Genomic DNA, 14,575 nt, shown 5'->3' with positions numbered 1-14,575 from the left:
GTGTACCTACAAGCAAAACTGGCATTTTCACTTTTAGCCTAGTTCAGTGATTTATAGATGTCAGGTGTTGAGAACTGTGCTTACTCTTCATTCAAGCAAAAAATTCCACTTAACAAAATCAGTAGGTTTGCATGAATAAATGCCACAAAAAAACATTTGCTGGATAGAGTTCAAAAAACTGACCCAACCCATCACACTCTCTTAAGCCTCACCTACTCCTCCTGCATCCCCATGCCCTCAGCGTGGTGCTGGTTTAGCCACTGGTGGAGGTGGCTGAACTTGCTGGCCTGGCAGAAAACCACTTACCCCAAATGCCTCAGATGCAGCTGGGGGGCAAAGACCCCACCAGTCAGATCCGCTGTGGGACCGGCTCTGCCAGAGCAGTGCCAGCGAAGGGCAGTCTCCCCACACACAACCAGAGGCTTCAGTACCTCTCCAGCAGTATTATTTCCATTCCCCATCCCCTGCTCACTCCAGTAACCTCCAAAAGCAGCTGCCAAGCCAAGTGGGCAGAGCGATGGACACCTGTGAATCAATGAGTGCTGACTCTTGCAGCCCATGTTTGTATGACCAGCAGGGGAACAACGTGAATTACTTTTCCTAATCATATTGGAAAGAGCAGGTGCAAACTTCAGACCTGATTTCATTCCAAAACTAAGCATGAAATTAGGAACTGTACACTGCTATTGAAAAGGGCTTCAACAGTGAAAGGTTGGTTTTAAAATTGTTTTCCCACAGACTAGACGTTTTTCCCCGCCTGGTGTGATCTCCTATCCTGCAAAGGCTGCTCTCATCACTGTAAGTGCTTCATATGGGGTACGTTCATAAGCTTCTCAATCCTGACTTTATAACACTTTTCACATCGCAGCTGTCCTTTACTTCATGTGCAGCACCAAATGAAGTCAAGGGGACACTGGAGAACAAAGTACTACATGCAGAAGCAAAACATACCACATCCAGCCTTACAGTTAATATTGTCTAATTAAGGTTTACGGTGCAGTTACATCAGGTGAAGGCTCAAGCTGCTGTTTAAACTACTACAGTGATAGTTTCCACCTGTCTTTCTCGAAAAGATGGCTCCACGATAGCAGAAATATAACTTGTTTATTCTGTTCAAGCTGCTTGTGAAAGCAGCTTACAGAGCCTGAATGTCTCACAGTCATCATGAAAATTTTCAAGCCAAAGCACAAAATATATTTCTCTATTCTTTGCCTGGCTGATTAATGATGGGAAAACAGATGGTGTTTGCTCATTTGTCAAATTAAACTAAACCCCCAAAACTATCACTAACAAAACACTCCTCCTGAATGATTTGGAAGGTTGATCTTAACGTCACTCTCATTAACAGATCTCGCCAGGAAGCTCTAATTATCCAGCCAGTGACTTTTTGGTCTCTTGCGCACAACTACTCATTCCTCCTGTCTCTTCATTGTCCCTTAAATGCCACCTCAGTCTCACTGCCTTAACTTAACCACTCCTCGTCTCCCTCCTTGTCCTGCTATTAGTCTCTAATTGCAAACAGCCACATCCCAGCCGTCCTTACCCTCACCAGCAGTTCCCTCGATGGCTCTTGGTCCCCCACCGTGCTTCAGTCTCCTTTCTCCCAAAAGTGCCTTTTGCTGCCTTTTCTGTTTTTTCCCACTGAAGTTTCCTTCCCCCATGAGTACCAACACCTCCTCTTCTCACCTGTCTTGACGCTCTTCACTTCTCACCCAGCTCCGGCGCCTGCCGTCCCTGCTCTCCCATCACATCCAAGATCCCCCCGTGCTCCCCCTCCATCCTTCCCTACCAATCTCCTGACTGGCTCCCTTTCAGGATAACCCCCGTATTTTCCATGTCTTCACATGATATGCCAGGATAGCTAGAGACCTAGAAAGAGCCGGCAGGACAAGAGACTCAGAAATGTCCAACCCTGGGACATTAAATGGTGACAGTATTTTCAAATCAGGTGCATATTCTAGCACTTCAAAGCTCAGACAAATAAAACGGAATAGTGCAGGTATTTTTTTAAAGGTAGCAACTTTAACATGCTGTAGGTTTTGTTCTTTGCTGTCAAAAAATAAAAAATAATAATAAAAAAAGAAAGTCTAACAGACAGCTAACTCTCCCTCCTTCGTTCACAACCACCAGAGTTAATAATTGTTTGTTCCTTCTGTGATCATCAACAAGAAAATTGAGGGGAAAGCAAACTGACAAACTTTAGATATTAAATTAATGCGATCTCCCTGAGAGTAAGAACATGTTTAAAGTAAAAGCAAAAACACTTTAAAAGCTTGCAGATAGTTATTTTGCTTGAGAAGTAGTGAAGAAAGGGGACTTTTCTAAGCCTGGACATGCAGTTCCACTGATTTCATATGATTAACAGTAAACATATGATTAAACACTCTGCTGGCTTTTAGCCAGAAAATTCAATTCTGCAAAAGCCTGAGAACTCTTCTACTAATACGAACGTGTTCATGAAACTTTCAAGTAAAATTTCCTGTTACTAACATTCTACTAAATGTCGTACAGGCAATAGCGTATTACTCATAATTGGTACTTTCTTAAATTGAACTGTGTCTTTATTAATTTAAATTGCCAATTTCTATTAATGCAGTACTTTTTTTAAAAAAAAGCAATAAAAATACTATCTAAGCAATAACATGAGTCAACGCAGGTATATCTGAAGATCTTAAAATACTTTTATTTTATATGATCCATGTCCTTCAATAGGACAAGACATCAATGCTTAAGTTTCATCACAGGTGCAGGTAGTTGGGTGAGGAGGGAAGGGAAGGGAAGCAGTTCTCCATCCCTCTCTGCAGCACCCAAAGGGATGTGTGCTCCAGGCCCCTTGGAATATCAGCTGTATCACCTCCCCACCTGCCTCACCTTCCTGCCACCTACCCTGTGGCTGCAAGACGAGAGAGAAAGAGGTTATGTATTCCTTTAAAAAACAAACAAGCAAACAAAAAAAACCCCCACAGAACAGGTCAGTACATAACAGCATTTTCTAGCAGATGATCAAGATGTAATTCATCTGACAGAAGGCAGGCATTTGCATCTGATCTCGTTGGCACTGGCTGGCTGAGCGGTCAGCGAGAGGTGGAGGAGGAGGAGGAGGAGGAAAGCATTTCTGTGCTGTAGTTTTTCTAAAATACAAAACTGAAAGAGGTCAGCTCAACAGCACCTTGAAGGTGCCACTTCCCCCTATCAACCACAAAAACAACGTAAGGAGGCATGATCAGAGGTGGACATCTGAATTTAAATGTGGTGAAATAAATCGATTATGTGCTTTGCTTTTTTCATTGCGATCAATCGGGCACAGAAGTTTTCCTCTGATACTTTCCTATGCCTCACGACTTATAAATACATTTATATGAACAATGGTGTTGACACAGACCTACTTACCCTTCACATACATTAAAAGCAAGACAACCCACTGCATGCACAAGAGAAACTTACAGACCAGGCAACTTCAAACTGAACCTGATTACGACCGAACTTTGCAAAGAGCCAACAAATCACCCAAAAATGCACCCCAAAGTACTGCAACCATGCAATTGCAGCCATGCAAGAGGATGCTAAGCATTCACACAGTATTTCTGTACTCTGGACCCCGCCGGCTGGGCAGGGAACCCACCGTGTCCCAGAGCCCAGCTTGGCCCTCACGCAGCACAGCTCGGAGGTGAACTTTCTCAGAGGGATTATCGAGGCAAATCTGATATTATACAGTGAACGCACATAGAGAAACCTAACTTTTGGCTCTAAACTGAAAGCACATTTTTTCAAAGGAATGTATAAAAATGAATTTACAATAAATAAAAAAAAAGAAACAAGAGCCACTATGTTATGTATCAGGTTTTTATAGGCAACAGCTTCTTTCTTATCCAACAGAATCAGGTATGTCACATTATTTGATGAACTACCAAAAGGAGTTCAATGAGGAGAAGGAAAAGAAATACTTCTATGGAATCATGGTAGTAATACACAAATAGGCATAAAGAAGGTCACTAAAATATGCTCAAGATTTGTACTTCTCTTTGTGGCACTTAATAAACATCCAAAGATTTCTAACGTATCTAAAAAGTTAAAAATTTTCATGTCATTTATACCGAAGGCATTATAAGTATAAACTGTTAAGCCTATAAACATAACCTTTACACCTGACTATTTACCTTAAACTCTGTAATGTGTTTTATAAGCAGTAATATACTACATTCTCTCCTAAAAATTAAAACAATTCTAGCAAACTAGGATTTCTAGGATATCAAATATTATGAGGCACTCTGCTGTAAATAAGTCTTTTTGAAATGCTAGTGCAAAAAAAAAAATCATTGCACAAGATCAGTCACATTTCTGACAACGCAGAGCTTCTTATCTTACTCAATTCTATGTGTTTCAATGCTTTAACATAACATTAACACTAGAGTTGAAGCTAGGGACAATCTTTATGGCCACAGTATGTTTTTATTTCACGACAATAGTTTGTTGGTACATTCACCAGGATTCTGCTTTCTGGCCACAACTTACTCTGCTGCTTGTGAGTTGCTTTGTTTTTCCATAGCTAAATCACCACCTTTTTTGTACTTGTCAGCAAAATAATCGGAGTCAAAGCTTACTGACAAATCTGGAGGACTCACATAAACGTTTCCATTGTCTATTGTGACTTTATGAATCCTTTGTTTGACTCCTTTTGATTGCCACTGTGGTGTCGGTGATGGCTCCAAAGGGTTTATTCCTTCATATAATCCTTCTCCTGTTTCCAAAGTAATTTTATACTTATGCCAAGGGCAAACAATACATGCTTGACCATTGATATCCTGCAAGAAGAAGAAAATAAAAATAGCAAGTCATTGGCTTCTGATTCTTCTCCTGGAACGACCTCTAGGACAAAAGATTTGTTTGGTGATTTGGCTGTATGGCTTTCTGCTATTATACATATATATCCATTTCTTGTGATGTTATGTTCAGATAAAAGTATTCAAAAAAAGCATTATATTTTTCACATGACTCTCCCCTTACATTATTTTTATTTTGCTGACGTACCTCTATTTCTCCAAGACGTAAAGGGCCTCCTTCATCTGAAACATGGTAGAACACAGCATTAATTTATGCAGCAGATTTTACGCTTAATTGTTGCAACATTGAGCTCATATGTGCAAATATCTTACGGTAGCAACGAGAGTCCATAGCATGAAATTTCCCTTCATGGTAGAAAACAACAACTTCTCTGCCATTGACTTTGGCCGTTACTCTTCCTGACCTCTTTATGTCATCTTCTTTGCCAATTAATATAAGACCATCTGGCTCCATTTGAACTGTTCCTGTGCTTGAGCTGGGCAAATCCACATCCTTAAAACACAAAAAATTAAAAAAGCCCCCTTAAGAAACAGTTTTTGTCTGAATTTCTACATGCAGAATGGGTGACTCAGTCCCAGAGAAAACCCCGACCCATTTAACATGTGAAGTGAAAGAAGCAGAAGTTTTAGTAAAAGACTATCAACATGCGCACGAAGCAAAGCACATGAGTTTGGTGATAATGTTTGGCCAACGTGTTCAGTAACAGAACTGGGACTAGGAAAACCAGCTGTTGCAAAGCTGATACCTGAGGCTGAGGCAAGATAAATTCTAAATCACTATTGATTTACTCTGCACTTTAGTCACCATATCCCCAGGAAAGCTACATGCAAAAAAATACACGGATGCTACACGTAAAACACTATACTATTTAGCTATGCAATGGGTAAACAGTAACATTTACATGTAAAGCCAATACTTTAAAAATAATATTATGGCTAGAAATACAACCTGATATAAGTTGATAAAAAACTGAAAATACCATCTGCAAAAGGGAAAAAAATTGTTTATTGAGAAGCTGTATTCAGCCTGGGCTTTTTAGCAAATGTGTTGGCCTTTCCCTTCTTCCTCTTACATATTTCAAATGTCTAATGGCCCCTCCCTCTCCTAGCACAGGACATATAAGTTGTTTTATCACAAAACCTGCCTTCCTATTAAATTTGCTTACAATTAGCTACTGTGTTCCAGTTCCTCTGACTTCCCAGTACAACCATGCTACCCTCACTTCCTCTGAAAAATCAGGCTGAAAAAGGTCTTTGTACGTGCTGAGACAAAAGGGGAACGGCAGGCAGGGGGGATCCTGCTGCAGAGGGGTGCAGAGCCACGAAGAGCAGCGTGGCAGCAAGCCACATCATACCTTAGGTCCATGCCAGATCGCAACAGCGATGAGAAAGCAGAGGAAGAAATGGAGGCTCAGAATAATGAGGTCCAGCATTGCGTCTCTTTGCCGTGCCTGTTGCAACTCTCCCGCCTTGTTCACATACGCAACGCCATGTGTTGCAGCCCCTCTTTATGTGCAAATGGAGGCAGCGGTGCCGGCCCCTACAGCAGCAGAGGCAGGATGTATAGAGGCTCAGTGCAGCAGGAGCCAGCTCTGCCAGGACTGATAAGCAGCAGGGACACGCTGGGTCTGGCCTGATAACAGAAGAGAGCTCCGGGTTCCTCCTGACACCTTGCTCCCCATGAGCCTGTGCCACCACCACCTTCTCCAAGTGGGACGTGCCGAGCCGAAACCCTGCTCAGAGCCACATGTTACATTATGTTTTTATTCAGGATCAGCAACTGCGCATTTCCTAATAAACCGTTACAGCGGGAAGGCTGGTGTAAATAATAGCGTGGCATTTTCAAGGCCAGCTGCTATCTGATTTGCACATGATCAACCACAAGGACCGACTCTCTGCTTTCCAGTTTACAGGAACTTCCACCCAGTCTTACCTAGAAAGTGAAACGTCACTGCCATACTCACAGGACCATCCAATAAGGCATTCACGCTTATTTTCTTTAGAAAATAAGCACAGCTTGTAGCAAACTAACCTCAAGAACTGGAGTAGGAAATCCCCTATTTTTTACTATCACCTTTTGACTGACTCTGCATGTAAACTTCCCAAATTGGCCAAAATCTCAAAATGCAGAAGCCTGTAGTTAGAAACACTCTTATGAAGACACCTCTAAAAAATTGTGTATCTATATACATACATATATAGGCACACACATATATATCTACATACATCAACACACACACACACATACTGTCCAGACCAGTATTAAAATAATAGTTGGCACTCCAGTTCATTTAATGATGACATTTCTACAGCCAGCCTGGATTTTCTATACATAAATTATCCAGGCACCCCAGTCTGAAACCTGGCTCCGACTGTCAGCATGTTGTGGACCCTACGTGGCCCAACTGGTGTAAGCAATCAGCATGGTTTCATTTTACAGTTGAGACTTCCACGCTTATCTACAACCAACTGCGGATTAAGAATTGCCTTGGCACATCGGAGGTCCTCCAGAAGAAAGCCCTCAAGGCAACGTACGCTTGGCAATACACTAATGAATTTGTTAAACACATGGTGGCAAAAGACTTTGTTCCCTTAGAAAAAGGGCGGAACTAAGGACTCCTCATCACAAAAGACCTGTAACTAGACCCTCTTACCGCAGGCCTACTGTTGGCCACTTTCTCATCCACGAAGTGGACGTACCTGCAAAGTATGAACAGAAAATGAGACATTTCAACCTAGAGCAGCCCAGGAGGCACTGAAAAAAGGAGGCAGCAGTTTCTTGCCTAGAGGATTTCCCTGAGTTTGGGACAGAACTCAGCATACTGGAAGGGCAACAGACCTCCGAGATGGTTTTTCACCCAACGTGACCTTCTCGTCTTCCACCTCAGCCCCCAGCTTGGTGCCACCTGGACAACACTGTCTCCACAGCTGGAACCAGATGAACGAAGACCTGCTTTCTTTAAACTGCACAGCCACAGGCATTAAGCCCAGATCAGGGGATAGCTGAGCTGGTGTCAAAAGTACATTAAAATGGCAATTTGTCTGCCTGCCCTCTCACAGCTCCTCAGGAAATGCACTCTCCATCACACTCTACCTAAGGTTAAATAATAACCAGTTTTGCTTGCTCCTGTTTTTTTCCAGGCTGATGACCATATTAGAACCACCCATTCAAACAAGATACAGAGTACCATGGCCCACAAAACTCCCCCGGGTCCCATGACAGAATCCTGAGCTACCAACCCGCTACCAGAGCGGCATCTACCAATGGAAGTAAAAACATTTAAATCAAAAAGGAAAAAGGTTATACCCACACACACACTTCAAGTTCATTTTCTACTAGATTTTTCCTAATATTTTCTTAAGAGTTTGGCTGCTTTGACATTTTCTGAGTCACTGCGCACCACACTGGATGGAGGCGTCCCTGCAGCCAAGTGCCGTCTGGTGGGAACAGCAGCCAAAGAGGTTTGGGAGCAGCAAAAGGTTTTGTTTTCCGGCTAGAAATACAGCTGGATTTGTAAGTCGTAGTAGTTCATTGCTGTACCCTGATCTGACTCCTTTTCCTCCTTTAGGGAAAGGGAAAAAAAAATCACTGCCATGCGGGGCGTGGGCCCGGCGTGCCCCGGAGACACGGGTGTCGGCGAGCAGCCGCCGGGGGCTGCCCGGGGTCGCAAAAGCTCCGGTGTGGGGACCAGAACAAGCGGCGGCGCGACCCCCGGCTCCCCCCGCTCCGCCGCCGCTCGCCCCGGCTGTCCATCCATCATCCTCCGAGGGATGCTCCGCCGGCGGTGCCGGGGGGGGGACCGCTCCGCCGGGGCGGTGCTGCCGGCAGCGGGCGGGAGCAGGCTACTGAGCCGTCGGGGGAAGATGCCCGCCGACCCCGGGCGGTGCAGGGGAAGATGCCCGCCGGTGCTGGGATGCGTAGGGGTTCAGGAACGTCGAGGGAAGATGCCCGCCGGTGCCCGGGGAGATGACTGCCAGGGGAAGATGCCCGCCAGTGCTGGGCGGTGCAAGGGGAGCAGGCCACCAGGGAAAGATGCCCGGCGGTGCCGGGGGAGCTGACCGCCGGCTGAAGATGCCCGCCGGTGCCGGTGCCGGTGCCGTGCCGGTGCCGGGGGCGGGGGGCGTGCGATCCGCCGTTCGCGCAGCCCACCCCCGGTGCGGGATGAGGGCCAGCCCCTATATATGCCTGCGGGGAGCGCCGCGCCGCCGCCAGGGAAGCTCGGGGGCCGGGGCGGGTTGGCGATGGAGGAGGACCCCTTCTCCCCCGGCCTCAACCTCTCCGCCCCCGGCGACCCCCCGCCGCTGCCCGGCCCGCGGGCGGCCTGGGCGGGCGCCGTCCTGCTGCTGGCGCTGGTGGGCAACGGGCTGGTGCTGGGGCGGCTGTGCGGCGGGCGGCCGCGCCGGCGGAGGGACCTGCTGCTGGGGCACCTGGCGGTGGCCGACCTGGCGGGCTGCGGGCTGGCGCTGCTGCCGCGGCTGGCGGCCGAGCTCCGCGGAGCCGGCGGGGCCCCCGGCGCCGCCGCCTGCCGCCTGCTGCCGCTGCTGCAGCGCTGCGGGCCGCTGGCCTCGGCCCACGGGCTGGTGCTGCTGGCGCTGGAGCGGCACCGCCCGGCGCTGCCCGCCCGCGGCCTGGCCGCCCTGGGCTGGCTGCTGGCCCCGCTCCTCGCCCTGCCCCAGGCCTTCGCCTTCCGCCCGGCCCCGCGCCCCGGCGGGCCCCGCTGCCGCAGCGTCTTCGAGGAGCTGCCGCGCTGGCACGGCCTGGCCTTCGCCGCCTACGGGGCGGCCACCGGCTTCCTGGCGCCCGCCGGGCTCCTCTGCTGGGCCTGCGCCCGCAGCCTGCCCGCCCTCGGGGCCGCCCGACGGCGGCGGGCGGAGGGCGGCGGGCGGCGCGGCGGGGGCCCGAGCCGCGGGCGGGCGCGGGCGCTGCGGCTGCCGCTGGTGCTGGCGGGTCTCTTCGCTCTCTGCCGCCTGCCCCGCTGCGCGCTGGAGCTCGGCCTGGCCTCGGCGCCCGACGGCGGCGGCGGCGGGCGGCGGGAGGCGCTGGCGGCGCTGGGCATCGTGGCGGCGGCCAACAGCGCCCTCAACCCCTTCGCCTGCCTCCTGCTCCACAGCCGCCGGCCCGCGGCGCGCCGCCTCCGACGGGGCCTCTCCGGGACCGGCGCCGCCGCCTGCTGCTGCCCCGGCCTCGACGGCCAGCGGCGACGCGGGGCCACGCTCCGCCGCCCGCTCCGCCGCCGCCCCGGCGGCCCCGGCAGCCCCGGCCCCGCCGCCCCGCCGCCCGCGGCAGCAGCGGGGTCGGGCGGTCCGGCACCGCCGGAGGCAGCGCGGTGTTAGCGCGGTGTTAGGGCGGCGGCGGGGACCGGCGCACGCGTGGGTGGGCGCCGCGGCGGAGACTCGTCACGGAGGAGCCTTTCATCCCGGGACGGGGCCCGGGACGCGGCTGTGCCTGGGGAAGCGCCTGGGCTGCCGCACAGCCCTGCCCGCGGTCTTTTACCTTACCGTTGGCTGAGCTTGGGGGATATATTCTCTTCTTCTTTTTTTTTTTTTTTTTTTACTTTTTTCGGTGTCTTCTCGTCTCAGACATGCTTACGGAAGAGGGCAAAATCAGCAGGATGGCTGTTGCTATGCAAACTGCCCGAACGTTGTTCCCATTCAGTGCCCGACTTAACTTGTCATCCTTACAAAGCCCTATCAATATTTTGGTCGTACTTTCTGGATTTTGTGATACCTCGTTCAGAAATAAAATCGGTCAGTCCAAGAAATTACTCTTTTTTTGTTGTTGCTGTTGTTTAAATCCACTAGATATGGATGTCATTTCAGATGGGCTGGTGTAATTCTTTCATTAGTTAACTAATTAGCTGTACGGGCTGAGCAGGGGGCTGTAAAAGGCACGCTGCAATGCGATGTATGTGTGTAAAATGTGGCAAAACTCTTCTAAAACGTTGTTATATTTATTCCTGTGTAGCATGTTTAAGGCAGGGCAATGAAGGAATACTGCGCTGAGACCATATCCTTCTCATTTAGCTCCGGTTTTATTCCTAAGATTTCCACTACACCCACTTCACCAGCTGAATATTTTTTGTCATGTTGACACTACAAATTAAGCTAAACATAATTTTTTCTGAGATACGAGAGCTCTATTTCTATAGGACTGCGCATGAATGACGTGCAGTGTTTATAGCTGGTAGCATATGCGTATCAGTACCCTCAATGTGGTGTTGATAGCTCACACATATGAAAATGATTGACAAACCAGAGCAGGTAACAGCGAGAGCTCTGTGCCTGCGGACGGGAGCCGCGTTAGATGCTCTCATCAGACCCGGGAGGGACCTCGCTGATCCTGACGGAGCGGGAGGTACACCCGCATCCCCACATCTGGCTGTCGCGGTGGATTCCCAGTCTGACTGACGCCCTTCAGGAGCCCCAGATGCTGAACGCAAACTGAAATGTGTTTATGCTGTGATGGCGTGAAGCTGTTTCTCCCTCAAAGACCCTGGCTGTCGTTTCTGCACGGGTACTACCAGCGTGGGGAACAGTGTGGCCGCCTGTGCAGGTTTCAGCGGCTGTGTAGCATTTTTCATGACGTCTGTTTTTGTAGGAAGCTGCCAAGTGGGGCTTTTCAGTTCCTAGAGCCTGCAGCGGCGTGATTGCGGTTGGGCTCTCCCTGACACAAGTCTTACGAGGAGCGGCTGAGGGAGCTGGGGTTGTTCAGCCTGGAGAAGAGGAGGCTGAGGGGAGACCTTATCACTCTCTACAACTACCTGAAAGGTGGCTGTAGCGAGGTAGGGGTCGGTCTCTTCACCCTAGTAACAAGCGATGGGACGAGAGGAAATGGCCTCAAGCTGCGCCAGGGGAGGTTTAGGTTGGATATTAGGGAAAACTTCTTCACCGAAGGGGTAGTCAAGCACTGGCACAGGCTGCCCAGGGAAGTGGTTGAGTCCCCATCCCTGGAGGTATTTAAAAGACGGGCAGACGTGGTGCTTGAGGACATGGTTTAGTGGTGGACTTGGCAGCGGTAGGTTAACGGTTGGACTCAATGATCTTAAAGGTCTTTTCCAACCTTGACGATTCTATGATTCTATTCGATGACTATATCCCTGCTCTCTCTCTGGCTGTCACCAACCTACCCAATGATCTTTTCTCCACGCCTCACCCTTTCCTATGGATATCACGCCTTGTATCAAAACCATCTCTTGGGGGGTGCTTGTGTTGTGCCGGGGTTACTTGCAAAGGCACCAGGTGCTGTCTGACAGGCAGCTGTAGCATCTTGATTTTAACAAGCTTCCTCCGAGGAAGTTAAGCTTAAGGTGACTACTCTTAGAAGACATCACTCCGAATACAATGACCTCATCAGATGTTTCAACAGAACCTCATCACAATAATTCGTGTCTACTTGTAATTACTGCTGCTGATTGATAAAAGGTGATCACAAAGGTGGGTAGAGCTGAAACTGTGCTGTGTAAATGGGACTGAACTTTGTTCAGTAAGAAACAAATAGTGGTGAAGCCTAAATCCCCACCCAGCACGCAGAAGGGGGCCGTACAGAGCACCCTGGGGGCATTTGGTCTGGCCCCCTGAGCTACTGCAGGATCACACGCACCTTGGCCATTCTTGACAAATATTTTCAACTTACTTTTAATAAATTCCAGTGACAGAGTTCAGATAGCTTCTCTAGTCAGGCTGTTGTAATATTTAACCATTTCTAGCTCTTTTTTCTCCAAACAGCTCATCAGAACAGCCCTCCCTGAAAACCAAAGACATTTTTTTTTCTGCTCGCAGTGGCAGCATTTGCTGTGCTCTTATGTCAGCCTTATTCATAGTTGAGGACCTGTCAAGGTTGCTCTGAAACAAACCTAATATGATTCACAAGTCACTCATTTATATTATTGTCCTCCAAATCCCGTCGTCTGTTGACATCCCTCTTAAAACACAAAAGCCACAAAACAGAGAAAATACCCTGAGGATTCACTAATGTTCAGAAGAATAAAATAATTGCCTCTTGTGTCTTGCATAGAACACCCCTTTAAATCACCCTAGCATGCCACTTGTTTCCTTCATCGCCACATCACACTGCTGATTCATACTCTGCTTCTGGTTCTTTAAGATCTCCAGGCGCGTGGGGCTTTTTTTTTCTGCAAAACTGCAGCGTGGACAGTTTGTTGTTCACCTTTTTAATATTTTTCCCTTGCCCTTTTATTTTGACCTTTAACTAATCCATGATGAATTTCACCTGATTGATTTCAGATTGTTTCTCCAGCTAATCAAGACTACTTTGAATTTTACCCTATCCTCAGAAGTGCTGATGGCTCTCCCAAGGTGCATTTTCTCATGTTTAATAAGAAAAAAGTGTTTAAAAAGAAAAAAGCCTACTCCTGCATTCAATTACTTATTAAAAAAGTACCAAACAGTACTACATTAGATTCTTGCAGACCTTATTTGATCAGCTTTCCCACTTTTTAATTTTTGGAATCTACTGCTGAGTTGGATGTTAGCCAGCTGTGAACGTAACTTACAGTAATTTTATCTAGACTCTATTTCCATAGCTTGCTTAAAATAAGATCAATAGGCCGTTGCCCAAGTGCATTCAAAGTCTGGATGTCCCCACTGATTTTTTCCTTACCAACGAGCCTAGTTATTCTGACAAAGGAAGCAGATGATTATTTTCATGTAATTTGTTGGCAAATTCACAGTAGCAGTCTCTTACCTCTCCAGTGACCACTAGGACCTTGTAATTACAAAAATAATTCCCGTTTTTGCTCATCAGGACAGTGGTATCTCTCCTGCCTTTGTAAACACTTGGAGATAAAAGGAAGGTTCAGAAGCTGACCAGGCCCACGCCCTTGATAGTCTTGGGTAAATCTCATGAGGCTGCGTTGACCTGACTACATCCAATAAATAGGCTCGAACCTGTTGGCATTCCAGCCTTCCTTCTCCCTTTCACTCCCCCATGCCTCTTCGATGTTAATGCCACCTAACTCATTCAGTGTGATCGAAAAAACAGATTTTTTTCCATTGTTAGCTGGCCAACCTTGCATGTTGCAAACCTCATTTGATTCATGTTACTATAACGCAGGTGCATTAGCATAACTAAGACAGAGTAACCGAGTATGACCACATTGTTAAATGTACCTGTTTTGGACTTAAATTAGCTCAGATCTGTAGCAACACAGGTAGATTGTTTATTGTAAATCGAGGCAGGAAAGCATTAGGGGTGTTTTGCCTTCTTTCTTTCTAACTCTTCAGAACAAAGGTTCTCTTACACACAAATAATAAAAAACTGGCAAAAGTGAAAGTTTTGCTTTTAACAAACAAGTCAATGTTTTCTTTTTAAATAAACATTTTAAGAAGACCAGATACAAAAAGGAGTACTAGGCTAGACATACTGACTTGGGACCTGATCACCATCTGCTACTGGCTGGCTCACGCGCCACAGAATCACCTTGCGAGGGAGCATCCCCACCTCCTGGCACTCAAGCTCTGCTCTGTGAGCTGGCACGTTCCTGGGATTTCCTGGGTTACCTGGAAACCTGCCCCCCCTGCACTGGGCATCTTTGGACAGTCTGTGATAGAAGTCATTGCAAGGGATTACAGTAAGAAGTTTGTTTTTCCAATTTGTTTTTCCATTTCAGAGAGTATCACAAACTGCACTTGCAAAAGCCTAACATGCACAAAGAAGCACATTTTAAAAGCTCATGTCTTTAAAGAAAGCAGTATCCAGAGAACTGACAAAACAC

At 47.8% G+C, this 14,575-nt stretch overlaps 3 protein-coding genes across 4 annotated transcripts in view; 1 reads left to right on the top strand and 2 right to left on the bottom strand.

The window, feature by feature from the left end:
- The window catches only part of RHOBTB3 (Rho related BTB domain containing 3), a 54,819-nt gene extending 50,126 nt beyond the window's left edge, over positions 1-4,693 (bottom strand). For both annotated transcript variants that reach the window (XM_082337447.1, XM_082337448.1), the window contains exon 1: positions 4,623-4,693. In XM_082337447.1, coding sequence (XP_082193573.1) covers positions 4,623-4,636 — 14 coding nt within the window. In that variant the 5' untranslated portion in view covers positions 4,637-4,693. The remainder of the gene's footprint in view (positions 1-4,622) is intronic.
- Positions 3,830-6,422, bottom strand: RFESD (Rieske Fe-S domain containing). Its single transcript, XM_082337449.1, has 4 exons — positions 6,197-6,422; positions 5,154-5,334; positions 5,029-5,063; positions 3,830-4,802 (listed from the first exon to the last, which is right to left on the bottom strand). Exons 1-4 carry the CDS (start codon positions 6,272-6,274, stop codon positions 4,509-4,511), a joined length of 588 nt encoding a protein of 195 aa, XP_082193575.1. The 5' UTR covers positions 6,275-6,422; the 3' UTR covers positions 3,830-4,508.
- Positions 6,423-9,005: 2,583 nt separating this feature from the next.
- Positions 9,006-10,175, top strand: GPR150 (G protein-coupled receptor 150; the record flags this gene model as incomplete). The annotated part of the gene is made up of 1 exon (XM_082336233.1): positions 9,006-10,175. The coding sequence occupies exon 1, from the start codon at positions 9,024-9,026 to the stop codon at positions 10,173-10,175; it is 1,152 nt and encodes a 383-aa protein (XP_082192359.1). The 5' UTR covers positions 9,006-9,023.
- Positions 10,176-14,575: the final 4,400 nt, after the last annotated feature.

The sequence above is a fragment of the Platalea leucorodia genome, assembly GCF_965183815.1.
Source record: "Platalea leucorodia genome assembly, chromosome: Z".
Classification (NCBI taxonomy): Eukaryota; Metazoa; Chordata; class Aves; order Pelecaniformes; family Threskiornithidae; genus Platalea; species Platalea leucorodia.
Note: the sequence above shows the minus strand (reverse complement) of the source record. Positions and strands in the feature narration are given on the sequence as shown.